Source organism: Artibeus jamaicensis, unplaced genomic scaffold, assembly GCF_021234435.1.
Source record: "Artibeus jamaicensis isolate MK-2021 breed Jamaican fruit bat unplaced genomic scaffold, CSHL_Jam_final contig_700, whole genome shotgun sequence".
Classification (NCBI taxonomy): Eukaryota; Metazoa; Chordata; class Mammalia; order Chiroptera; family Phyllostomidae; genus Artibeus; species Artibeus jamaicensis.
In genome coordinates this window covers 8,096,553-8,123,398 of record NW_026521930.1, presented here as the reverse complement: position 1 = coordinate 8,123,398, position 26,846 = coordinate 8,096,553, and the positions used below count along the sequence as shown (strand labels likewise).

The following is a 26,846-nucleotide window of genomic DNA, read 5'->3' as shown; positions in this document are numbered from 1 at the left end:
ACCAAGCAGTGACTCCCCATTTGTCCTGCCCTCAGCCTCTGGTCACCTTAAATCTACTTTCTGTCTCTGAATTTGTCTTCTGTAGATATTTTATATTAGTGCAGTATTGGTCCTTTTGTGTCCAATTTTTTTTTCTTATCATAGTGTTTTTAAGTTCGTCTACATGGTAGCCTGTGTCAGAGCTTTGTTCTTGTTTATGGCTGATTAGTAGTCCATCGTGTGCATGTACCCCACTTTAAAGCCAGCACTTGTACTGATTCCGCAGTCCTCTGTATGTGGATGGACCCCAGTTTCTTAGCCATTGTCTCCTTTTCACCCTCACTCAGATAAGCCCCGTAGCAGATACGCTGTGAACAACACCAGGGACAATGCTGAGGATCAGGACGGGGATTCCAGGTAAGGCCTCCGAAGCCACTGTGGTGGCGCTGGTCCTGCCCTGGGGGAGGCCCTGCCTCCTGTGGACCTGGACATTTCCCTCGAGAAACCCGGTGTTCTTTTTTTCTCATTTGGTGGGTGTTTGGGGTAGTGCAGGGCTGGGGGTTGTTTTGCCAGTCTCTGGCTTGCTGCATGATTTGGCCACATGTTCTAGCTGTGGGCTTCGTGGTCAGTAAAGAAGGCTGGAGAATGGCCGAGGCCATGTTTCTGTGGGACATTTACGTCCTATGAGAGGAACATGGAAGAAAGCAGACCCCAGTGCTGTCCTCAGACCTTATTCCTCAAGCGGGTGCCTGAAGGTTAGATGTAGGTGCTTGGGTGCAGTACAGTCTGTCCAGGTCGGGATGTCCAGGTGGGGTTATGGGCTGAGAATCGAGCTGATCTGACCCTCACTTGTTTGCAGTGCAGATGAGAAGTGGGTCTTGTTCCTTTCTGCGTATGCTCCCCCCCTTTTGTTCTCTGTGGGAAGGGATATCCTACAAACATGAGAAATGAGCACTTCTCCTTTCTTATGTTCATTTTAAAGCTTAGTAAATGGTAACACAGGCCCAGGTGAGCGAGGAAAGATTATAAATTGGTTCCCCTAACATAGCTGGGGTGTTTGTGAGCAAAAGGGCTTAGCCTCTGCAGTCCAGGGGGAAGTGGCTGAGCTCCCCACACTGGGCCTTCACCGTGCATGCTGCTAGCACAGCCTCCCCCAGAGCTCTGACAGGGCACCGCAGCTGCCAGAGTGTTGTGCGGTTCCGAGGGTGTGGTTTTAATTTTTGTGTGTGTGAGCATGTCGGGGCCTCCGAAGTGACCAGTGACAGTCTCTGAAGGGACCAGGCTTTGGAGGAGGGACCAGCAGGAGGGAGTAGGGTGTGGGAGGGTATTGGACATTCCATGGGTCCTTCTGCGTGACGTCCAGGTCTGTGGTTGTCTTGTCCTTTAAAGTTGGAAACTTGGACAAACTCTTATTATGGGCACACAGAAAGCTTTCTGCCCCTGCACATGGGGTGGGTGTGTTTTGTCCTCTTCCTGTGCCACAGACTACTTTCAAGCAGGGCTGGCCAGCTGCCTGCCATTCTTCTCTCAGGCTCCACTGCCGTGAGGAGCAGGCTCAGGGCGTGAAGACTCAGGAAGAGCTCTTGGTCTACACAGAGGGCCAGGAGCACGTAATTCCTGCAGTTAATTTCCAGAAGCTTATAATACGAGGTAATGTCATTTGGTGATGTTAGCACATGACAGCATCTGCTGATCCTATTCTCCACTCTCCACACATTCAGAGATACATGTTAATACCCTCAGGGCCCCAGCTTTATTTTGTCACATAGGCCTGCCCAGCCGCTGCTCTGCCCCTGGCACCTGGGGAAGCACTGTCATGCCTCAGGCATCCTCCTGGCGTCCTGCAGTGAGGGTGCCTCATACCCATTCCCTGTTTTCCCTCGTTGTTCTCAGAGGCACTCTTCTTCTGGAACCAGTGGAATGTTCCCACTCCTCAGCTGGCCAGACCGAAGCAGTGTTACAGGCCACGTGGGTGATTGCCGCACGTGACGGTGGCCTGCCTTAGAGAACTGAGGGTGCAGAGCTGTGCTGCCCAGGGTCACAGTCTCTGGCCACTGTGGCCATTTAAGTAGAAGTGAACTGAAATTAAATGAAATGGAAAATTTATTTTCTCAGTTGCACTCACCACATTTCAGGTACTCAGTGGCTACTATATTGAATGGCGTAGATTGGGAATATTTCTGCCACTTTAGAAAGTTCTGTTGGACAGCACTGGCTTAGAGAGTAGGCTGGTTTTATAAGATGTGTCATCAAGATGATGTGTTTCGGGGTATAAGAATTAACTGTCACTTTTTAAAAACTTACTGGGATTCAGAAGGGAGAGAAGAAAGTAGATACTGTCTGTTGTCTCTAAGGCTTGGAATTCAAGGCTTCTCTGTTGGGCGTTAGGGGCCAGGTTGCTCACGCTTGATTCCGTCTCTGGGTAATCACCCACCCTGGCAGAGACAAAGCCATGAGGGGAGGTGCGAGGGGAAGCCTGGTTTTCGTCAGAAAGGCTGTTGTGGGCACAACCCGTCCTGATGTGGATGGTCACTTCTGGCTTCCTCTCTGTATTTCAAGCAGTGTTCTGGCTACTGCCTCAGAGAAGGAGATGCCGGGGGCTGGGAGAGGAGTTGGTACCATTTCAAAACACTCTGAAGTCATTTTGCTTTAAACATCGCCCAGAAGACTTTCCCATAGCTGTGGAGGGTATCTGTCTCTACCCTTTATTTCTCTGTTGGCATTGTGGGGCATTGGAACCAGGTGGCTCTGCTGCCCTTCTCAGACTTGGCTACCTTTCTGGAAGCAGTGGGTGTACATTTAGGCACAGTCGTGCCCTCGGCTGGAGGGGGTCTTGGCCGGGTGTGCCATAACGCATGTCCCCCTGCCATGTGCATGTGGGCTTCGCCGGGGCCTCTCTGATAGTTCTGCCTGTGGCACGCGTGTTGAGATATGTTAGTAAGATGCCCTGCTTGCTAGAATTGAGGTCAATACACAAGAATGTGGACAAGCAGTGTTGTCCCCAAGCTTGGGTATGTCCCTTCCCTTTTCCTGGCCCAGCCGAGCCCATGCTAGTGCCCACATTGGCATGTCCCTACAGGGCAGTGTGCTGGGACAGGCGCAGGTTCAGGGTTCTGATTATCACTCTGCGTCCTACAGTATATGATCCTGGGCACATTCCTTAGACGGTGAGCCTCTTTGGTAAGATACCTGCAGGTGGCAAGGCAGCTTGGCCTCTCCCTCCCAGGTCTAGGAGTCACAGGAGCATCTGTGTTGGTGGAGAGTACTTGCTGATGGCTCTGTGTCCCTCAGAGGGGCAGACACCAGTCCATGAGACGTGCCTGTGGAGTTCACCATGCCACCACCACTCCCTCGTAAGGGAATGAAACACTGGGACTTTGCCATGACTGTCTAGTTGTTGGAGATAGAGTTGTAGGAGTTCCACTCAAGCTTCTTCAGATTCTGAGTTCCTGGTGGTCTTGGGAACGTCCATAAAATGTCTGACCCCTTTACCACTGTACAGACTGATGAGTTAATGTTTGGGAGCCGCTGAAAGAAAGGGTTCTTCATTGTGTGTTTCTCTTGCATAGGTCTTTGGCAATGTGTATTTCTTGGTGAGAGCTGTGGGTAGTGGCAGTCCCAGCAGGGCGGCCGGCAGCCATGGCATGGCATCGGGCGGGCTCTCACTCTAAGGCTGTCTGCACTGGGAGGCCCAGGCCTGCTTTTTCTGTCCAGGGAACACGGAGGGCAGCGTATCGCAGGACACAGACCTCTGTAGGGGAACTTTAACTTTTAAATACACTTTCTAAAAAAGCTCGGGTTGGGTAATGCAGATGTCTCAGACTTTTTCCAACATAAATATATACCGATCTGCCGTGACTGCCTTGCCCCAGCCCTGTTCTGGAATAACTTAGCGAGATCAGCCGTGCAGTCACAGCACCCCAAGAGTTGGGGCTGAGACACTCAGTGGCATTCTGTGGTTTTCATAAGGCTTTTACCTGTGGGATCTTATTGGGTCCTTTTGAGATGGTTTGTCAGATTAAATTCTTGTGCGTAGGCATTTAGCCAGTCCATATAGGGCTAGGCTGTGGCCCAGGTCTTCTGGCCTTGCTCCTGCTTCTGGAAACAGGCTCTCACTCTTGCCCAGTCTATGTTTATGTGAGAGAGTTTGAGCTTTGGTGAGAAAACTATGTGGTAAGTCTTCATTCACCTTGGGGAGTGTCTGTATCCTTTGTTGTCTGGTAAGTTGCATAGCCTTGACTTCAACAGTTAATGCTTAATGGTGGTACTTCTGTTAGTCTTTAATGCTGTTGTAATAAAACTACTATAAATTTTTGTGATTTTTAAAATCAATGTGTTTTTGTTTGGTCTTGATGGTCCTGTTCCCATTTCAGCGAGCCATGTCCTCCAACCGATGAGCAATTGGTTGCAGGGTAAGACCAAGACTTCTCCACCATCTTTCTGTCTTGATTCCTGCTACCTTCTCTCCTTGTAATTGTGCTTAACTCCTGATTTCCCTCAGTGTTGAAGAATGACTAATGAGGCACACAGGCTCTCGCTCCAACTGCACTGCCCCAATCCCTCTGAGTGCCTAGGCTTCCCACAGCCCCTGCCCGTTCTCCATTTGGAGTTATTTAGCATTTCATGTTACCCAAGAGGCCTAGGCAAGGTTGGCTGGCACCAGAAAAACTTATGGGACCAGGCGTGCACTCAGACCTCCTCCTCCTCCAGGCAGGCACCAGTGGCCCTGTGAGGGTGGTAGGAGCAGGGTTTCTTATCTCCCTAGCTTACTGGCCCTCTAGAGAGATCCTTGATTATTGCTCCTTGCCTTCATTTCTCAGAGGGGGTTAGTGGGGGCCTCTCCCAAGGGCTGGGTGTTAAATGTAATGCTTGAGCTTAGATGCTGTTGTGTGTGCCCTTTAGAGGCAAAAATGTACCCATAGAGTTTTATATGGCACTTCTCCAGGAGGGCGTGAGTAAGTGGGACCCTCTCACCTCCCTGACAGGGCATCTCCACGGCACTGAAGGTACACCAAGCATCTCTGAGCCCCTGTCATGGGAGGGGGCAGAGTCGAGCTCCCTTTCATGCCGCCCCCCTCCCCGTTTTTAGCCAAGCCAGAGAGCAAGCCCTGATCCCAAATGTTTCAGAAGGAATGGAAGGTTTTGGTCTGTCTTTCAGCTGGGCTTGTTCATCTTCCTAAATGTGTGTGTGTGTTTTTAATTTCTAAGTTATTCCAGGAATGTCAGTTTTTCCTAACAGATGTTTTACTGTGTGTAATATATTTGCCAGGACTTTTACCATCAAAACAGGAGAAAAGGACTTTTGTAAATTTTGGAAAACAACAAACAAATATTGTCATTTATTTTTGCTGCAGTTTGCTATTTATAACAGTTATGTCTCCTAACTCCCAAATCTCATGATATAACTCTGTGCCTTTGTGAATGTTATGTCAACAGATACACTATATAAAGGGTGAGGCCACTCAACTGTTTTTTCTTTCTTAAAAAAAAAAAAGATTTTATTTATTTATTTATTTTAGAGAGAGGGAAAGGGAGGGAGAAAGGGAGGGAAAATCGATGTGCAATAGAAACATTGATCAACTGCCTCTTGTGTGCCCCCCAACTGGGGACCTGGCTCACAACCCAGGCAGGTGCCCGGACTGGGAATTGAACCAGTGACCTTCACAGGCCGGTACTCAGTCTACTGAGCCACACCAGCCAGGGCACCAAGTGTTTTTTTCATCATACATGTTGATATTGCAGTGGTGAGTGGACTTCTGTGTGAGCCAGACTTACTATCCTCCTGGCCACCCCGGAGGGCCCTCCCTGACAAGAGAGGGCAGTGTGGCTTTTAACTTCAGCAGCACATGGCTTTGCAGTTGGCTCCTTCTGTAGATCCTGGCCTTTCTGGTCTTGAGGGGAAGTACTTTTTCTTTGGCTCTTGGAAGGGTGCTTTCGGATTTGAATATTTATAGATATTCACTATACCAGCACTGCTTGCCCCTGAATCTCAGGGCCCATCCCACAGCCAGACTGACTTAGGTTTTTGGGCTGGTGGCTGAGGGCCAGGGCTGAGGCTTTTCTGTGGGTCTTCATGGCAGAACAGAGTTTTTTAATAGCGGTATTTAGGTATCACAGGAAAAGGTGAACTCTCTGGAGTAGTGGAAAGTTGTTTTCTATAACTTATCTCTGTGTCCTGGAGTTCTTGGCTGGCAGAGTGGAGGGGCTCTTTGTTCAGATAAGATGTGAAATGTGGGCACTGGATTAGTCATTAGGGCAGAAGTGTGTGTGTTTGGGTTTATTGCCCTGAGCTCTTGCTCACCATCACCATGTCCCTCAGACAGGAGTTATATAGGGCAGAGTGAACCATTTAGTTTTTTAAGAAAGCATGTAATTAATGCCTCTGGTCTAAGATACTGGAATCTTCCATCTCTGGTTTAATCACTCCAGAGAGCAGTATTCCGGGGAAGAGAGACCCATGATGGGTGGCTGAGGACTTGAGCTGTGTCTCTGACAGCCTTGGTGTGGAAAGGGCCGAGTGCAGCGCTGACTGTGCAAGAGGCAAACCCTCTACATCTGGTTTGTCTGGGGCCATAGGGCCACGGAGGATACCTAGAGGACCATGTCAGTCCTGGGAAAGTCTGGAAGCCAATGTGATGCCCTCCCTCCCCAAGGCCTTAGCAGTTCTAGGCTCCCTTGCCATCTGTGGAAAGAGTCCCTTAGCTCCTTGTATTGCAGTTTGAGTTGCTGGTTTGTCATTAGGGCTCTTGCTGCAGGCTGGCTCCAGGTTCCTCCTACATTAGGCCGTGAGCCCTGCCTGTGTAAGGAGCCCAGGGCAAACGGCCCCCTTCCTAGATCCTTTTATCCGAGTCATTTGTTATTTTATCTTAGGGTTGAGCTGAAGCAGCAGTTTGTGGCAGACCATCTTTTTTCTTTAGAAAATGGAGAGACATGGTATTAGTCGCTCCCCTCTCCCGCATGAGGCCCTTCAGGTGAAAAGCATCTGGTATGGTGCCCGATACACTGTAGCTCCTCAGCAAAGGCCCAGGACACACACTGGAACTCTGCCCTCGACTAGGACTGTTGGGGTCTCTCTGGCCAGGGCAGAACATGGCCCTGGGGGAACTGGAGCTACTTCACCAGTACAGGGTGCCCTCCCAACCTGAATGCTAGAAATGCCCAGGTGGAGGGACGAGCACAGGACTTGTCTCTCTCTGGCTGCAGCTCAGACGTGGCACATCAGTGTTTCTAAATTGGAGGCACCCGCCAAGCCTGGGCTCTGAGATAAGAGTCTGCACTTCACCCCCCAGCACTCCTCCCTGTGGGGACCCTCCCTTATCCAGACCACCCCCCTGCCACCGCCCCCTGCGTCCCAGGGCAGGAAGGAGCGGCTTTGCTAGTAAGAAAACAGAAGTGTACAGGTGCTTTTTGCAAAGGGGTGAACTCGTTTCCATATCCACTCTCACTTGCACCATAGGCATTCCTGTTTTTGTGTGACACACAGTCCTGGGCATCCTTCGTTCAGTCAAACCAGTGGGTCTGCATGTCTTCTGTTTCTTAAACGTTTCCTCCCCAGAACACAGATAAAGACTACTGCCCGGGGCGAGAATACTGCAGTTTTTTAATCCAATTAACTTTTCCCTGACTTTCAAGCCCTTCACTTACACTTTGTTCTGCTTATAAAAAGGGCATTTTTAAATGGAAATTAAGACAGTCTGTTAGGGTATGAACCCGCAGTCTTCTCAGATCGCCGGCCATTTGAGTAAAGCTCCCACAAAGATTCAAAAATAAAAACAAAAAAGTTTCCTCCCTAATCAAAACTGGAAGGTGCAGGTGCTCAGGCTAAGGGAAGGGCCAGGCAGCTGTGCTGAGGAAGGTAGTGAGCACACTGCAGTTGGTGCTGTGCCCGTGCCCTCCACACAGCACTGAGGGGTTGGGGTTCCTGGAGTGGACGGGTGCAGCCTGCTAAACCTGGGCCTGGGGGTAGAGCCCCTGACCTGTGAGTCTTATGAGCAGCTCCTCAGGGCAGCGCCAGCTTCAGCTGTTGTTCTCCCTTTAAAAGCAAACTGCAACTTGTTTCTCTCCTGAATTTCATAGAGCATGCCAAAAAATTGACAGCATGTGCCTTCAGTCTGTGCTTCTCATGCCTTTTACCTTGTAATTTTGGTGATTTGATGTCCAAATCTTGGGGATTGCTTCAAAAGGCAACTGATAGAGGCTCCCAGGTCAGCAGTGGGGTCAGGCCGCTCTGCGCACAAGGCTGCAATGTACTGAGGCTCTTCCTCTCTGAGGGCAGCAGGTGCGGGACTGCGACACTGTGTTCACTTATTTCCACTCCACCTCTTTTTCATTTTAAGGTTTTCCGATGTCATTCTGGCAACAATTTTGGCAACCAAGTCTGAAATGTGTGGCCAAAAGTTTGAACTGAAGATTGATAATGTGCGTTTTGTCGGGCACCCGACACTCCTGCAGCATGCACTGGGGCAGGTAAGGGCTGCCCTGAGCAGACGAGGCTCTCCCTGGGCAGGCCGGCCCGCTCCGCCCTGGCTGGGGGCCCGCAGGGAGAGGCGGCCGACGCTGGCCCGAGTGAAGGCAGCCCCTGTGCCGCGGGCCTGGTCAGCTGCTTGCTGTCAGCGGCATGTCCACACAGGCCCTGAGGGTGGGTCCCTCAGAGGAGGAGATGGGCATTCTTGCCCCCAGAGTTTCTGTCCCTGCCCCTAGCTTTTGTATAGCGGTACAAGCATTTCTTATTTATTAAGTGACATCATAGCCAACATGATTATTATTATTTTTTTAAATTTATTTATCTTTAGAAGGGAAGGAGAGAAGGAGAGAAATATCAATGTATGGTTGCTTCTGGTGCATCCCCTGCTGGGAACTGGCCCCTGCTGGGAACTGGCCTGCAACCCAGGCATGTGCCCTGACGGGGAATCGAACCGTGATCTTTTGGTTCACAGGCCCGTGCTCAATCCACTGAGCTACACCAGCCAGGGCCATAGCCAACATTATTTTTAATTTAGCACTTACTTTTGTGTTAGATCCTTTATACACATTCTTTGATGAATGAAATGTTACAGTCCTAGTGATTTTTAACAAGATTGAATGCACTCTGACCCAAGGGAATTTGCATACCAGAACCTGCCAGTCAGTCCTTTGCACACAGCCAGAATCAGCGGCAGATTTACTGATTCTAAAGGGCTTTGATAGGACAATATAAGATTTAGCTCCATTGATATATGATCCAGAAATCTGAGGGTCTGCGATGCTGTCCTTCATCTTCTCCATGACTAAGTCCATGGAAGGAGGCTCTGAGGTGGTTGGAGGTGCCAAAACATGGGCTGTGGCTGGGCGTACCTCACCCCACAGACAGCACCCTCTCTCCTCCCTGAAATCCCAGCTGGTGGGATTAGCCCCTAATGGTGGCCTGTGAGTGATGGAAGGGAGATCTGGCAGCCTGCCAGTAGTCACTGGCCTACTAAATGAGTGACAGGACAAGGATGAGCCAGTCGGGAGGCCCAGGGAGAGCCGGTGCCCTGACCTCTTATGCCCCCTGGTGGAAACACTTGTGATCAACTTGGCGTTTGTGACTTGCGTCGGCTGGATGACAGAGTGGCAGCCCTGCTTCTCTGCTGGCTCTGAGCATTGTCCTGCCTCTTAATCATCCTGAGTCCTTGTCATAAAGGACGGAGAGCTCAGATGGACACTGGCGATGGCAATGCAGGGAGGTCTGGGCAGAGAACCCTCCATCTGTTGAACCCCAGCATTGTCACTTAGGGTTGCAGCACTCACCTTCCTCTTCTTATCTCAGTGGTGACACACTGTCCTTGCAGCCACCACTAACTAGCCCATGCCAAGGCGCTGATCACTTCTCCAAGACCCTCGAGCTCTGTTTTCTCTTGGTTCTGCTATATTCTGGAACCTTTTCCCATGCCTAAAGTAGAATAGCTTTAAACAGCTCTTCTTGGGAAGTGGTGGCTCTGTTCATTTAGAATTATGCCTCTCAGAAGTAATTCACATAAACAAAGGTTCGATAATTTTTAGTAGCTTTAAGGAGTCTTGAGACCAAAGTCTGAGAACCGCTTGTCTAAATATAACATGGATGAAATTAAGATGCCAGTTTCTACATTGGCATTTTGATGAACATTTATTACTAGAACTGCAAATGTTTTTTTCATATAAATATTTAATGTGATTGAATTATTTTAAAAAAATTTCAAGAGTCAGTGTTATTTAAATAAATTGCCTTTAAAAAATAAAAAAAAAATTACTCCTTTTTCACAGGTCTCCAAAACAGACCCATCTCCAAAGAGGGAAGCTCCCACCATGATTCTTTTTAATGTGGTGTTTGCTCTGAGGGTGAGTGCGCACAAGGGGCGGTGAGGGTGGCGAGGGTGGAGAGTCTGGGGGCACCAGCAGCAGCTCCTTCCTGGTGAGTGTGTCATTGCTGCAGAGCTGTGACCGCAGCCCACAGGGCACTGGTCTGCTCTGTTTCCTTCTCTCTCTCTTTTTTAAAAATAAAACGCACATACAGTTTACCGAATTAACCATTTTAAATTGTGCAGTTTGGTGGCGTCTAGTAATACTGGTGTGTAACCATCACCATTATTTAGGTTTCAGAACATTTTCACTGTCCTAAAAGGAGACCAATTATTTTTCTTTCTCTTCCGCCCCCTGCCAGCCCCTAGAACTACCAGTCTTCTTTCTGTCTCTGTGGGTTTACCTGTTCTGCATGGTTTATGTGAGTGGGAACCTACAGGATATGGCCTTGGTGTCTGGCCTCTTGCACTGAGCATAGCGATCCTGAGATTATCCCTTGCCATGGGTATCAGTATTTGATTCCTTTTTATGGTCGAATTGTACTGCATTGCATGGGTAGGCCACACTTCGTTTATCCCTTCACCTGCTGATGAACATTTGGGTATTTTTCATCTTGTGTTTCTTACGAACAACGCTGTTAGAGATGTCCGTGGGTTGGTCCGAAGGTTGTGGGTTATTGGTAAGCTGATTAAAGATGCCCATGTACAGAGTTTTATATGGACATGTGCTTTCGTTTCCTGTGGGCGTACATCTAGGAGTGGGATTGCTGGGCCGTACGGCACCTCTGTGCTTGCCATCCGAGGAACTGCCAGACTGCTCTCCACAGCGGCCGCACCACTGCGCGTCCCCGCTGGTGCTGTGCGAGGGCTCCAGTTTCTCCGCAGCCTCACCGCACTTACGATTTTTTATTTTTAAATAATTAAGCCTTATCGTTCTTAAATGGTTCTCAATTCTATCTGAGGTTGTGTTTTTACTAGTGACAGGAAATTCCTTTTTAGTAAAGCTGTTAAAATATGAGGGATCCAATCAAACATAAAAAGCACCCCTGGGTAAGGACTGGCTTCTGTTATGAAGGGACTTGGGAATACCCAGGATGTACTCAGTGACTGGTGAGTAATGGCATTCCTCCGAAATACCCCAGTGTCCCTTTTCACCACAGAACCCAGTAGTTCTTTCTGGCTAGGCACGTGATACTTGATGGCTTTTGTGCAGACATATGAGTGAGGCGGTGCCTGGATTCCAGTGACAGGGAACGGTGTGCTCTGAAAACCTTCGGAGTGGCAGAAGTGAGACTGAGTAGAAAGAGAACCTATAAAGTTAGATGCCACTTTGAGTCTCACGGAGTTTTTTTTCCCATAGTGGCTTTCTTGTGGAGACTACAGGCCTCACTGTCAATGGTTCAAAATCAAAATGATGCGAGAGAAAATCTCCGTTAGAATGGAGCTTAATTTTTCAAACTGGCATACCTTGTTGAAAAATAAGAAACTATAAGTTGGAACAAAATGATTTGTTAGTGGTGGGGGCATGAGGTTCAAAAAGGTCTTTACTTTCTACTTTCTACATTCTGTAGTGTTTGCATCTTCACAGCGTTCTTGTATTATTTGTGTAATCACATAATATACAAGTCATGTGTTGCCTCTGCCACAGGCCATAATCCACAAAGTGAACTCAAATTAAGTAAAAAAACAAACAAGCAGGAACCATGACGAATGCTGTCTGCCTGTCACTACCGATAGCCCCTGGGGGGCGGGCAGCAAGAAGCCGCCACGGCCCCACCCCAGACATGGCAGGCAGGCCCTCGTCTCTGGGGCTGTGTGATAGCGGATTGTGCATCAGCCAAGAAAACAAGCTTATTTTAAAGTTGTGTAAAGATTTTTATAGTAACAGGCTGGAAATAATTCTGGTGTCTGGTAGTTAAGGAATGATTGGGAAGGTTGTGGTGGTTGCTCACTGGCATGTTTGCAGCCATTAAGGGGGGGGGCACTTCCAGGTAAAAGCAGCAGGGAACAGGGCAGGGGGTAGTTAGAGGGGGTCATCGTGTTGGAAAGTGGGAGGAATTTCAGGTAGTGTGAAGGGTTGGTATTTTAGGGTAGACAAGCTCGTTTTTCCTTTTCAGTAGTCATGTAGAAATGTGCGCTTTTTAAATTTTTGAGTAGTTCGATAAACATCTACACCTGTCTCTGAGACCCCGTAACCGTCTCACCACCTGTACGCCCTAGCCGCCCTCCCAGCCTTGTTACTTAAGTATTTCAAGACAAACCTAAGACCTTGTGTCTTTTCACTCTTACATACTTCAGAAGGCATTACTGTAAAAATAGACATTTATTTTATACCAGCATACCCTTTTCATACCTGAGGAATTCACCGTATGCTGGCATCAACCAGCACGTGGCCCATTGGAACCCCCCCAGTTGCCGCAGCAGTGCTCCGGATGGCCTGTCTGACTGACCCAGGGTGAAAGCAGCCCCCGCCCCACACACACGGGGCACTGTGTCCAGATCCCTACCAGTCCAGGACTCTCCCCTCCCTTTGTGCCGTCAGATGCTCCACGTGTGGGCTCATCTCACAGGCAGACATGCAGACGTGCTGTCTGTCCCAGTATTTCCTGCAAACTGGGTGTTCGCTCTGAAGGCCTGACTGCACCTGGATAAAAGTTTTGGGGACAGAAAGTTTCACAGGTGATACCATAAACTTCATGCTGCCGCATATCACATGCACAGAAAGTGTGGCACTTCTAAGAGCTCCCACTCAGGGCTGGCTTGTCCCAGTGGTAGCTCTCAGTGTGGCCACCACAGCCTCAGGCTCTGCAGGCACCTTGAATAGTGCCTGGCCTGTGCATCCAGACAGTATACCCTGACATGCTCTGTTAGTGCTGGTCACTGGGCCTCACCTGCGTGAGTACCACCTTGCACACTGAGAGTGTGGGACACACAGGCCCTGAGCATTTGACACCTCTGCCATGACCCAGCCAGTGGGACCTCTAGTGGAGGGTTGGGTTCGCAGGTGTGACTTGGTTACTTCTTCAGGGGAATGATATCTGCCTCTGCTTTGCCACGGGAGTGTTTTTACACAGATTCTTCTAAAAGCGTGTTTGTCTTGAGGCAGTGGCATGCTCCCCATGACCCAGGCCCTACAGTTTTGTGATGTTGCAGGTGACACTGGTTAGGGGATGCCCTTGCCGCGAGGGGTCAGGCTTGCTGCCCGGGGTGTGGGCATAGCACAGGAGCGACCTTGGGTTCCCTCCCCAGCATGGGGATGCTGTTGGGTGTCAGCTCTGTTTGTGACTATGAGATCTGCTAGGAGTTTAGAAAATCTCTCCAGCTCCAGGGGATGAAAGTGTTTACTGTGGACACTTTGTAGGCAGGGCCCTATCTGACAGATAAACCCAGGGGGAGGCAGCACCACAGGTTCTAATCAGCGGCACCATTCCTCCCTCTTCCTTTCTCCACCTCTGCCCCATAGGATGACTCAGCTGCCCTGTGGGCCTCCCGAAACCCTGAGTCACAGCCCGTCTGTTATCTGCTCCAAGGTGCATCTTCACAGACCCCGAAGCCACCTACTCCACCCTTGGCCTGGCCGGGCTGGGGCCCCTGATAGTTTTCAAAGTTAATTTGGGGGGGTATGGAGGGAGCTCAGGGGGTGAGTGGCTGGAGCCTGCTGTCCTCTCCTGTTAGCCAGGGTGATTTCTGCTGGGGAGAGCTACTTAACCTTGAGGACAGAAAATGTTCAGTGAACAATCAGCTCTGTGTTTCTGTTTTCTATGCCTTGTGTCCCTGCTGTAACAGGGGCTGTGTGACTGAGTTTGCACACGGCCAGTCTGGTCCGGGAGCCAGCAGCAGCGCTGGTGACTGCAGACGCTGCCAGGGTTCTTGCTCTGGGTGGGATCTCCTTTGAGCACTTGACACTTCTGACTGATTGGTGAGGGAAATGCCACTGTTGTCCTTTCTCAAATGGGGACCTGTGACCCAGGGTCACACAGCAAGTGGGTAGAGAGATGTGTACTCTCCACTGCCCCTCTGGCTGCCTCTGCCAGGCCCAGAGTAGATGCCTGATCTGTGCCCTCCTTCCTGGACAGCCTGGGTGTGGTGCCACATGCATGGGAGCCTTTCTGTGCTTGTTCCAAATGCCTGGTACCCCACCTCCATACTGGGTGACCCCACAGAGCCATCTGTGTGCTGTAATTCAGGCAGCAACCCCTACGATAGGATGCTTAGTGGACTGGTGTTTGTGGATGACCCTTAGAGGGGACTGTTGGACACAGCAGTGGCACCTGGAGTGAGGTCTGGGCAAAGGGAGTAGAGAAGGGCTCTTTTCTGGTTTGAGATTTTGCTTGTACAAGCACCACCTGAGAATGGACACTGCGTTCAAGTCATGTGTGGCCTCTCCCACAGGCCAATGCAGACCCCTCGGTGATCAACTGCCTGCACAACCTCTCCCGACGGATCGCCACTGTGCTGCAGCACGAGGAGCGCCGCTGCCAGTACCTCACTCGGGAGGCCAAGCTGATCCTCGCGCTGCAGGATGAGGTGTCTGCTGTGGCCGATGGTGAGTGCCACAGGAGTTACTCCCGGCCCAGTGCCACAGAGCAGGCGGTATTTCCAGGCAGGACACTGATCCGGTTTTGCAGAGCTCCTGAGAGTTTCCGTGATCTCCAACCTGGGCTGAGCATGCGCCAGGTGCAGAGGCAGTTCCCTGGGGGCACAGCCGTAGACCTGCCTTCCTGGTGTGCTGAAACTGGTTTTTTAGCCCGAAATGTTCTCCTGCCCAACAAGTGCTGCATGATGACTCCTGATGTAGGTCGGGCACTGCTTGCTGGCCCTGGCACTGCTGGACAGGCTGCCCTGGGGCGGAGGCCATAAGAGGGGCCAGCAGGAATATTGAGCTGGCAAGATGGGTGCTTTCTAGTTCTTCGTTTTCAACGACATCAAAGGAGGACTTAATGGAATTGAGTCTTTATTAAAGATTTAATAAAATAGTTCAATCTTTTTCAAAATAATTTTTGCTGACAGATACATTTAGCCTGTGGTTTTGGCATTGTGTCAACATTTCTAAGTGCAGAGAGACACCTGCCTGAGACAAATCTCCGCCTCCATCTTCTCAGGTCGGCACCTCGGTAACAAAAGAGAGAACTAGGAAGCTCTGGCTGGTGTAGCTCAGTGGATTGAGCGCAGGTCTGCGAACCAGAGGATCGCGGTTCAATTCCCAGTCACGGCACATGCCTGGGTTGCAAGCCAGTTCCCTACAGGCCAGTTCCCAGCAGGGGACGCACTAGAGGCAACCATACCTTGATGTTTCCCTCTCTCCTTCCCTTCCCCTCTAAAGATAAACAGACAAACAAATAAGTAAATATTTTTAAAAAGAGAGAACTAGGACCACGTTTGAAGGTGAACCCAGTCTAATCTCAGCAGTAAGGATCAGCAGTGATCACTGTGTATGAACTGTCCCACTCAGGTGTATTGTCAGTAAAAATTTAGTTTTTATGTTTTGACAATTTTTAAATTTGCTGTCAAAATGTGTAATGTACTTCTGTTTTGGCCACTTATGTACCAATCAATAACAATTGAGATGTTTTATTTTTTAAAACATTTTCTTGAGAATCTGACTTTATCATAGGATTTTTTTTTAAAGTTCAGCTTAGTATAATTTTTGTTGGACATTTATGAGAAAGCATTAATGAAAAAGACTTTCAGTCACAAAAATAAATTACATTAGCATAAACACATGGCAGAAAAGGTGGGACGAGGTGTGGAATTCCATGGTCACAGAGGCGGAAAGTGGCTCTGGTGGTCTGAGGTCAGAGTCTGCAGCGGCAGCCAGTGAGGGGGCTGGTTCCCTGCCGCCTTTGATTCCAGGGTTAGGTGGGGCCAGTGCTGAAGTTTAAATACAGATATTTCATAAACACAGTTGAACAAATCAGCCGAAGTCTAATTTTAATTCAACTGGATGCAAAGATTTTATAGGAAGCAGTTATAAATATCCTGATGTTTGGTTAAAACTCTTTTTAAAAGTTATTTTTCTATTGTAGCCTGTGTGATTTTTCTTGCTTTGGAGTTTCTAAATCCTTCTGTGTTGCAATTCTTGCAGCAAATGATGGTTCTCAGTCCCCATTCCATCACATCTTGCCCAAGTGCAAGCTGGCCAGGGACCTGAAGGAAGCTTATGACAGGTAAGACCGTGGGGAGCACATGCTTCATTCACTTGCTTCCTGTTGTCCTTGAGTGCTGTCTGAAGAAGGAGCTCCCTCTGCTGGGTGCTGTTTCCCTGTTGGGGGGAAATGGAGGGTGAGGGAGGGCAGGGAGTGCCAGCCCCTTTGGTGTAATGAATGCCTGACCTGCAGACTTCTCTTAAACCAGAAAATAAACCTGAAGTTATGCATGAGAACCTGAAAGTGCTTTTGAGTCCACAGATGCACGGTGATTTTACTGAGCATGACACTGCCACGTTCTGACCCACCTTCATTAGGTGGGTGTTGCTGTCACCATTTCACCCACGTGGAGATGGAGACTCAGAGGAGGGAGTTGGGGTTGGCCACACTGCTCCCTGCCCCGGGAGACTTGGGGGGTTAGGACAGTAAGTGTATGAGCTCAGCAGTTGTTAGAGACACAGTGGAACCCCATGGTTGTTCTATCTGTGGCTCAGCACCTACTCTCTTAAATGTGGACAAAAAACTTTCTTTCTGTTTAAAGAGTGTCCTTATGCCTCTGACTACCACTCCCTGGCCCTGGGTCTGCAGTGGGGGGATGAGGGGTTTGGTGGGGGGTTGGCGGGGCGGTGGTGCCCAAGTGACAGCCCACCTGGTGGTTTTGTCTTTCCGGCCCTGCAGCTAGCCCATTTGTTCACAGGGTCATCACTTACAGCTGAGGGCACCGCACAGCACCAGGCAGACAGCCCCCCATAGGTGCAGGCTTCTTGATCACCTTCCAGTTCCATTGCCTCTCTCTGCCACCCCTCCCTCCCTCCCTCCCTCCCTCCCTCCCTCTCTTACTTTTTCACACTCTTCTCTGCAAGTGCATGCAGCTCAGGCACTCGCTCCTGGCCCTCCCAGGCCTCACTGCACTCCAGTGGACTCCTGTCCCTGCTGGAGCTCGTCTTCATCTAAGAGCTGTGGCCGGCCACACCATGTGTCATCTGAGTCCAGAGACAGTGGTTTGCCCAGCCTTTCCCTTTGTCGTGTTAATTTTTCTGATTTTTACTAACATTATAGACATTTAGGAAATACAGAAGAGTATAAATAAAATACAAGTCATCTATAATGTCATAGCAGTGATAATCACTGAATGTTTTGATAATGATTTTTTTAACTTGAGCTTTTGAAAAGTTCACATATTCATCAAGTCTGAAAACTAGAGTGTTGAGTTTCTCTCCTGCTGGGCTCCCAGCAGGTTCTCATCCTGGTGGCAGGATGCACTTAGGCAGGCAGTCATGTGCTGTACCCTTCCTCACAAACAGGTTTAAGGTGCCTGTGGGCGGATGCTGACCCACTGTCTCCCTTTCACACGGTGGTAGCACACTGCGCACCTAGCCGGCCTGTTGCCTTCTCAGTTTAACAGCATAGCGGAGACTTCGCCTGCACTGGTAAATGAGGACTTTTTCTTGCTGGTCAACCCCTTCCCTTGGGCGTTCAGCTGGTTTCACCTTTTGTTGCTGTAAGACATGCTGCTTAACCATACACACATGCTATTTTGCATGTGTACCCACATATCCACAGCATACATTTCTAAAAGTGGAATTGCTGGGCCTGATAGGTACAATGCACTTCTCTCTGTAGGGTTTGTGTCTCTCACCAGCAGCACAGGCGACACCTGTCAACACAGGGTCTTGGTGAGCTTTTTGGTTTTAACCAACGTAATGGGTATGGCATGGAATCTCAGTACATGTCTTCACATGGAATCTCAGCTTATACATGTCTTCACGTGGTTAAACCATCTCTGTTTCTTCTTCTGTTAGTTCTCTGCTCACATCCCTTGCTTGTTTTTCTGTTGGGAGGTGTAGGTACTTTTATAAAGGAGGGAGAGATGCCCTGGCTGGGTGGCTCCGTTGGTTGGAGCATCATCCTCATAAGCCAGTATTGTGGGTTCGATCCTCAGTCAGGGCACATGTAAGAGTCAACCAATGAATGCATGAATGGATGGAACAAGTTGGTGTGTTTTTTTCTCTCTTTCTCTCTCCCTCAAAAAGTCAATAAATAAGGTAAGTTTAGCCCTGGCTGGTGCGGCTTTGTGGATTAAGTGCCAGCCTGCAAACCAAAAGGGTCGCTGGTTCAATTCCCAGCTGGGCCACATGCCTGGGTTGCCAGCTGGGTCCCTGGTGGAGGGTGTGCGAGGGGCAGCTACACATTGATGCTTCTCTCCCTCTCTTTTTCCATCCCTTCTCCTCTAATACATACATACATACATACATACATACATACATACAATATTTAAAAAAACAAGTGAGGAAGAGTTGTCCTTTGCGAGGGCAGCTTGTGTTTCCATTGTCTCTGTTTTGGTGGCTTCTGCTTGTGTCTCCTTGGTGTTAGAGAACATCAGGGCAGCCTGGAACGGCCCTTGCTGAGTGATGGTTCTGATTCATGGTCCCTCCTGCTCTGAAGAGCTTAACCCAGAAAGGGGTTTTTGGTCTTGTAGCCTGACCCTGTCTTTCTGTTCCACATGATCACAGTGAAGTTTCCTTTGGAGTAAAAAATTACTGCCCTCTGTCTTGGATTGTCTGGTACCAGAAATCTCTTCCTTGTAAACATTGCCTTAATCTGAGTGAGAACTTGCATGCCTCAGCTGAGATTATCCTTGATTTTAGCCAGAAGGCCAAGAAGCAATCTCAACTAGAATTAGACTACAGCAAAAATCAGGCTAATCTGGAATTAAAATAAAAAGCAAACCAGAAACAAACTTTATATTGCTAAAGAAAGAATGAACTATGATTTCTTTTAAAAAAAATTCTCACCTGAGGACATTTCCTTACACTGCTTTTAGAGAGAGGAAGGGAGAGAGAGAAACACTGATGTGAGAGAGAAGCGTCCATTGGGCTGCCTCAGTTGCCTTCTGTGGGTGTCCTGACCAGGGATTGTGCACGTCGTGACTGGAGGTCGAACCCACAGCCCAGATAACGTGCCCCGGCCAGGCGTCAAACCCACAGCCTTTTAGTTACAAGATAATGCTTTAACCAACTGAGCCACAGGGGTTCAGAGCGATTGTTTATGTTTAAACTGCCCTGGAAAGCAGGAGGGGTGAGACCCTGGATTGGTATCTGAGGGCCTGCTGCAGCTCAGAGCCTGAGGCAGCCAGTGCCCCCTAGTGGGCACCAGTTTAAAGGAGAAGGACAGGAATCGGATTTTAGCAAAAACAGCTCCTAGGATCTACTGTCGGGCTTAGTTTGCTCCCTCCAACCCAGGCATTCTATTGTGTTAGTGCCCAGGATAGAATTTCCTCCGGGTGACCCCTAAACCACCCTGTTCCCAGACCATACCCTGACCTGTCCTTGGCCCACCCCCAGGGAAGCCAGGGGCAGTTGTGTTCACCCCTGCACTTGGCTCAGCCTGGCACAGCAATGACTCTGCGACCACCCAGGAGCCTCCCTGACCTGTGGCTTGTGGCCTTCTCTCTGACTGTGTCTGACCAGGCCCAGCTTGGCCTCGAGGGTCTGTCCTGCCTCTGCTCCAGAAGAATGGACTGCACCTTAGAGCTAAGAAAGGGAGACTGAGTGTTCATCACTGACCAGGCAGCATAGAACGCAGGTGGCAACCTCCTGACAGGTTCCTGGGGAAGGTTTTCTCAGAGCAGAAATAAGGGACAGGAAGCTGTGAGACTTGGCGATGGTGGAGATTGGGGTGGGACTTTTCAAAGGACTTATTCTGGATTTGGTGTTTTAATTAAAATGTGGCCCTGACAGTGTGGCTTAGTTAGTTGGGTGCTGTTCCACAGAGCGAAGGGTGGCCGGTCTGATCCCCGGCAGGGTGCTTGCCCGTCTCGTGGTCCAGGCCCCCACTTGGGGCGTGCGTGAGAGGCTGGTCTGTGTTTCTCTCACACAGCAGTGTTTCCCTGCCTCTCTTCCTCCCTCCCTTCACTTCTCTAAAAATAAGTAGTAAGTAAAAATTAAAAAATAAAATAAAATACGGGGCTGTTATTTGGCTGAGTGACCTGCTGGCCCGGTGCCCCAGACCCAGGTGTCTCGAATGTAGTGTGGCAGTGCGAATCCCTCGGGAGGCCACCCTGACTTCCAGTACCCGTGTCTCCCTGTGGAATTCGGCGACTTCAGTGATAGCACCTCACTCATCTGTGTGACTGTCAGGCTGTGTCTTTCACGGGGTCAGGAATGTCCCTTCACTTTCCATAACACAGCCCTTGTGCTTGGCATGTGGGTAAGATCAGCTCATCCACTAGTGGTTGAAAGGAAGAGTGTACAGGAGTCATGTCAGTGTGGGTTCCATGGGGTTTGAAGGAGAAGTGTTTGTTGCCTGGGTCTCCGTAGTCAGCAGGGCCTGTGGTGGGGTCCAGGAGGCTGGGCAGGCCGTGCTGGGTATGCCGGGGACTGTGTGCCTGCTCCTCACTGCCTCACACTATTGCTTGTCCTGAGATACATGAGCCCACAGACCCCTCCATGAAAATCCTGGGACTTTAGTCCCTGTTTCCATAAAATGTACCTACATGTAAACTTTTGGAGCCCACCCAGATCTCTTGGATCAGGTGTAGTGTCTCACACGTACTAGGAAGCCTGGTTGCATGAGACCAAGGGACCAGATGGTGCAGGGCTGGCTTTGAAGGTCTCTGGCTTAGAGCAGAAAGAAGGGTGGCCAGAGGATGTTTCAGGTATTAGCCGAAGGTTAGGAACTGACATTCTTTCTCAGATTCTGAGGTCTGAGGGTAATGGAATAGCTTGTACACATTCTCTGTTCGGGATATGAAAGATAACATATTCTAGGCTGGTGCATAGCTTTGTGCACAGTCACTGCTTCAGGACTGGGGCTCTGGTGGGAGCACGTATCTCTTGCTGCAGACAGGGCTTGGCTCTCCCTTCTGGCTCAGACCTGTGTGAGCGGCTGGATAAGCCTCACGTGGGGGCAGCATTTTTCCTACAGTGTCTCCAGATCAAACCATTAACTTCCCCACAAAGAGAAGTATAAGCTTAGTAGGGACACTTTAGGCCCCGAACAGCCACTTCGCTAGTCATGTCTTAAAACTATACAGTTCTGTCAGGGCACATGTCTGGGTTTTGGGCCAGGTACCCAGTTGGGGGTGTTCGAGAGGCAACACTCATTGATGTTTCTCTTCCTCTCTTTCTCCCTCCCTTCCTGGGTTTCTGTCTGAAAATAAATAAACAAAATCTTTTATAAAACCCGTACAAATAGGTACAAGCTTTTCTCTTCCTCCTCTTGACAGATTTCTGTATAATTCCTAGCTCACCTGTTGACATGAGGGGTTTACAGGGCTTCTCTGGGAGCTTGGGGGCCATTCTCCCTTCTCCTGACTTGTTCCAGAGTTTTCCAAGGACTCTAGGGTCTCCTGCTGGCCCTCTGGAGTGCTGCCATGGGTGGCATTCGGGATCTCCACACTGGAGAGTAGCAGCAGCCTTGGTGCTCCAGGGGAAGAGGTTGCTGGGAAGTGAGCAGATGCTTGGAAAAGTAGAGTAACATCCACATGGAAGCCAGAAAATCAACGTGGGTGGCCTCCCTCCCTGAGGAGAGGGCCCCGTGCCACTGTGCACCAGATGGCACCGCCAGGGCTTGGTGGGTGGCTGACATGTGCAGATGTTATGTGGGCCTGATTCATTTCCCTTGCACCAGATCAGGCACTTGCTGTTGTCTCGCCATGGGGCCTGTCCCAAGACCCAAATTACCTGCCCCACAAATGCGCGCCCCTACACCCTCCTCTGCTTGTCCCTTTTCTTATGGTTCTTTTCCATCTTCTTATGTCCCATACAGCTTGTTTTCCCAGCACCACTGAATCAGAGCCCCTAAGTGCTGGGCTGTAAGTTTTACCCCAGGAGCCTGAACCAGTGCTTAGAGCCTCAGCACATGCCAGGTGGTTGGGGACTTGTACATGACATCGCTGGGCACCTGGGTGCATCAAAACCAGCTCCCACCATGGCTGACGTGACTCAGTGGATTGAGCACTAGACTGCGGGACTTCAAACTGAAAGGTTGCTGGTTTGATTCCCTGTCAGGGCACATGCCTGGATTCCAGGCCAGGCCCCCAGTTGGGGATGTGTGAGGGGCAACCACACATTGATGTTTCTTTCCCTCTCTTTCTCCCTCCCTGTCTCTCTAAAAATAAATAAGTAAAATCTTTTTTTAAAAAATGAAAAACACAGATACCTCAAAAATGATAAGAATCTTTGTTTAATTCTGATTCTGTGGTGTTTGAACAGCTACTCTGAGCAATATGCTACAGAAGACTACTCAGAAATAGATTGGCCCTTATTTTTGAAGCCTTTTGACCATATAAAAAATGATAAGTCTTTTTTTTGATCTGTGGTGTTTGAACAGTACTCTGAGCATATTAGATCTCAGAAATAGATTGGCCCTTATTTTCAATCGACCAGCCTTTCTGACCACATATAAAGTGAAACAGAAAGAGCCTGGACATTTCTTCCTTTCTACAGCCCCTGATTTTCCTTGTTCTTCCCTTTTGTATGTGGATGCTGAGGATATAAACACTGTTGACTTAAGTGGAGCAACTGAGCTGGGCACCCTAGGCAGCTCTCTCATGGCGTGACCTTCGATTCCTTAGGAGGCTGAGCTGTTTCGCAGGGTTTGATATCCAGCCATCAGAGACCTTCAGCCATGGAAGGGCAGGATGATGGGAGCCTTCATCTACTCAGATGTACTTGCTTAGCACTCAGTTCTGGAAGAAGCCAGGAGTGGGGTTCTCCTCTGAGACCTTGGGGGAAAACTGTCTCCCCCAAATTGTGATGCTCATCAGACCTGTTCATAGGGTTCACCCTGCAGGCCTGTGGCCCCAGTACTGGACAGATCTTTGCCTCGCAGACTCGGCCACATCCCCTGAAGCCAGGGGTATTCCTCTGTGGCATTTAGATCCTTAGAGGGGCATGGGTGTTCCCAGTCCCCCTGCAGGGCAGGCAGAAGGTGTCTGGGAGCTGTGGGGTAGTGTGCGGTGAGCAAATGGTATTGGCAGAAACCCTGGGAGAGGTTGAGGTGATAGGTGTGCTCAGTGTTCTTCCCACCCTTTTCTCCCCCCATTGCCTGTTCCCTGCTTGAGAGAATAAAGATTTATTTTTGCATTTGAAATCACTGACTACAGGTTCTGCCAGTTCTCCAGGGGACCTGTGGGGAGAAGCTTCGGGTCGTTAATCTGCTGCTTGAGATTTCAGGAGAGAGACTGTAAGAACAGCCTGTGGGTGTGGGAAGTGAGGGCCGTAGAGCTGCTTCCCCAAGGGAGGTCTGAGAGTGGATGAAACGGCAGCTCCCACCAGCCCTCCCCAGGCCAGTGCCCTGTCCCACGCTCAGCTGGATGTGGGCGTCTTGGCCCATCCAGCCAACTGGGAATAGTGTGTCAGGGTTGAAATGTGCTGGGAAGAGCACCGCTTAACCTAGCTGGGTCAGAGCAGACCAGGCCTTCACAGTGGGCACAGGTCCCCCCTCACTCATCTGCTAGGGGCACGAGGATCAGCCATGGGGACATTGCTCAAGCAGTTGCTTCTCTTTTGCATCAAACACCAAGTGCTGTTAGCACTTAGTGCAGGGGCCGAGCAGCCAGGCTGTGGGGCTGGCTTCTCTAATGGGACTTAGTGCAGGGGCCGAGCAGCCAGGCTGTGGGGCTGGCTTCTCTGATGGGACTTAGTGCAGGGGCCGAGCAGCCAGGCTGTGGGGCTGGCTTCTCTGTTGGGGAGCTGCAGAAGCTCTTGCTGAAATCAGCCACTTTGTATGTGGTTCCCCAGTGCAGGGAGTCCAGGGCCACAGGGAGCTGCCAGGATCCTTTTGTCTGGGCAAAGGCTTCCTGAGAGGCACCAGAGCAGGAAACACACCCGTCGGGCCCCGTTCCTTCCTCTGTTTATGAAATGCTTCTCAGTGCCCCCCAAGTCTCCCACACTGGACCAGCCGTGGCGTGAGTGTCGAATGAAACACAGACCCCCACCTCGTGACCACATTCTGGTCAGGAGGACAGTGTCAGCCAGCAGCCCGAGAGGTGTGTCCTGTGCTCGAGTGCTTGAGGCACATGTGAGCAGTGAGCAGGTGTTGCCTGTGGGGCTGGGACTGGGGTCAGGGTGTACCTCACTGAGAAGGTGGCATTTGAGTTGAAATCTGAAGGAGGGAAAGAGCTCCCCCCCCCTGCAGGGGGACTTGTGGTCAAGGGCAAGTACCAGGGCCCTGACAACAGCAAGGTGGCTGGCGTAGCTGGATCTATCAGGGGTAGGAAACAAGGTCAGGGAAACGTGGGCAGACCACATGGGGCTGCTGGCATTTGGGGGTCTTGGCTGGGACTGCCGGGCTGGGAGCTGTGGGGCCTGTGGGGTAGGGCAGATGGAGAGGGCCAGTGCTGAGGAGAGCTGGATTTTGTAGGTCCCTGTAGGAGACACAGACGGGATTTCTTAATGGTTTGAGGTGGGACGTGAGAGAAACAAGGAGCCGCGGACAATTGCCATACTTGGTTTGAGCAAGGTTTTGGCCTGAAAGAACCCAGACTGCCTCACGGAGGCTACGGCTCGTGCACCTGGGGTGCTGCTGGCACCTACAGGGAGGTGGGTGCTATGTGCTTCTCCCTGCTAGGATGTCGTAAGGGACTTGGCACCCTCAGCCCTTCTTCTCCTGCCCACTTCTTTTGGGAGACAGACCCTGCCCTGTGCTGCCCACCTGTGATGGGGCTGGTATGAGGTATTCAGGAGGAGGCATTTGAACACCCCTGGTGCGTTTATTCTCTGGGACAGAGAAGAAAGATGCTTCCCTTGAGCCCTTACACTGTGGTTGGATTACAGAATCCAGGGCAAGCCAGAAATACAATTTGTGTGCGTGTGTTCCAGACATATTTTCTTCTCTACAACATACTGAGGTCTGAAAAGATGCTTTCTTGCATCTTTGTCCACTTACAGTTTCCTCTGACCAGCAGAAGCAATGTACTGGGAAGAAGCACCTTTGGGGGGGGGATGGTTTGTGAGATCTGTGTGCCTGGGTAGAAGTTGCTGTGTGAATGGGCCACGGCACTGACAGTAATGGAGACTGCCATCTGCAGCTTATGTACGTCTGGCGTGGTGCGGCTGCACATCAACAGCTGGCTGGAGGTGAGCTTCTGCCTGCCCCACAAGATCCACTATGCTGCTGCAAGCCTCATCCCCCCTGAGGCCATAGAGCGGAGCTTAAAGGCGATTCGGTGAGTGCCGGTCTCTTGCACACTCCCTGCAGGGCCCCTCCTCTTTTGCCTGAGGTTTCACCAGTTGTTTCGTTCTAAAAATTCTTTTCCTCTTCCTGTCACAGCAATTGGCAGATAGGACTCTCCTGTTTATAGAAGTAAAAACACATGTTCTTGTGTCTGGTTTTGTATAGAAATGACCAGCCCTGGGTTTTCCCTGGGCCCTTTGGGCACTCTGTGGGTGAGTGGGGCTCCATGCTGAGGTTCTTCCTTAGTCCAGTGTACCGTGGGCTCAAGCGTCCTGGGAGAAAACACACCCCTGGAGGGATGCCATCATGGTGTTGCTCAACTGCTTCCTCCTGCATTTGAATCTGAACTTGCAGGATTGCCATTCTTTAATTGAACTGATTTCCTGCAGGAAAGAGCTGAGTCCAGTCTCCTCCTGCTCCTGTCTCCAACCAAGTCCCCAGTTTCCTTAAATATTTTTTAACTGAAAAAATAAGGCTGGGCACATTTACAGAAAATTTGAAGATGAGGAAGCAAAGCACTGCCTCATTCTCTTTCCCTCCCCCAACCTGTGCTCCAAGTCGATGTCTTTCCTGCTGGCTTCCTTGCTAGGCATATTTTTATGTAGTTCTATTCATAGCCTCAGCAGCGATTTTGCTTTTCCCATATTTGGGGCTCTTTCCTTAGGAAAGATTCATTCATTTTTGTCAATCAATGAACATGTGCTGGGCAGTCCCAGAGGTGGGAGATGGAGTCAAGTTGTCGGACCTTCCTCAGTTTTGTTCTAATTGTTTTTTTCCTAGAGTGACAGCAATCCTTGCAGATGCTTAAAGACCCCTAGACACACCACTGCTCTTGTCTCTAATTCCGCTTGTGGTCTCTCCTCTCTGAGGTTCAGTGCTTGTGGGCCCCAGCTGCACCTTTGGTTCCAGGTGCACACCTGGTACAGGGGACCTGTGGCTCTCATGTCCTGCTGACCTGACTGTGCTCCACAGCCCGTACCATGCCCTGCTGCTGCTCAGCGATGAGAAGTCTCTTCTGGGTGAGCTCCCGCTTGACTGCTCCCCAGCCCTGGTGCGTGTGATCAAGACCACGTCAGCTGTGAAGAACCTGCAGCAGCTGGCCCAGGATGCTGACCTGGCCTTGCTGCAGGTATTGCTCTGGGGTCCTGGGGAGGCACCCTGGATGGGGAAGGATGGGCCGGAGGAGGAGCTGGATACCTCATAGCCGGTGACCCTTGGTTGAAGGTGGGAGAAGCTGGGGTGTCAG

General features: G+C 50.2%; 1 protein-coding gene across 9 annotated transcripts in view; it reads left to right on the top strand.

Moving 5' to 3' along the window:
* The window catches only part of NPRL3 (NPR3 like, GATOR1 complex subunit), a 48,530-nt gene that overhangs the window by 13,304 nt on the left and 8,380 nt on the right, over positions 1-26,846 (top strand). For 4 of the 9 annotated variants that reach the window (XM_037157191.2, XM_037157190.2, XM_037157201.2 and 1 more), the window contains 8 exons: positions 327-396; positions 4,353-4,391; positions 8,316-8,445; positions 10,240-10,314; positions 14,667-14,820; positions 16,360-16,441; positions 25,455-25,592; positions 26,573-26,729. In XM_037157191.2, the coding sequence (XP_037013086.1) occupies positions 327-396; positions 4,353-4,391; positions 8,316-8,445; positions 10,240-10,314; positions 14,667-14,820; positions 16,360-16,441; positions 25,455-25,592; positions 26,573-26,729 (845 nt within the window). The remainder of the gene's footprint in view (positions 1-326; positions 397-4,352; positions 4,392-8,315; positions 8,446-10,239; positions 10,315-14,666; positions 14,821-16,359; positions 16,442-25,454; positions 25,593-26,572; positions 26,730-26,846) is intronic. The other 5 variants (XM_037157193.2, XM_037157195.2, XM_037157194.2 and 2 more) reach the window with 3 other exon arrangements.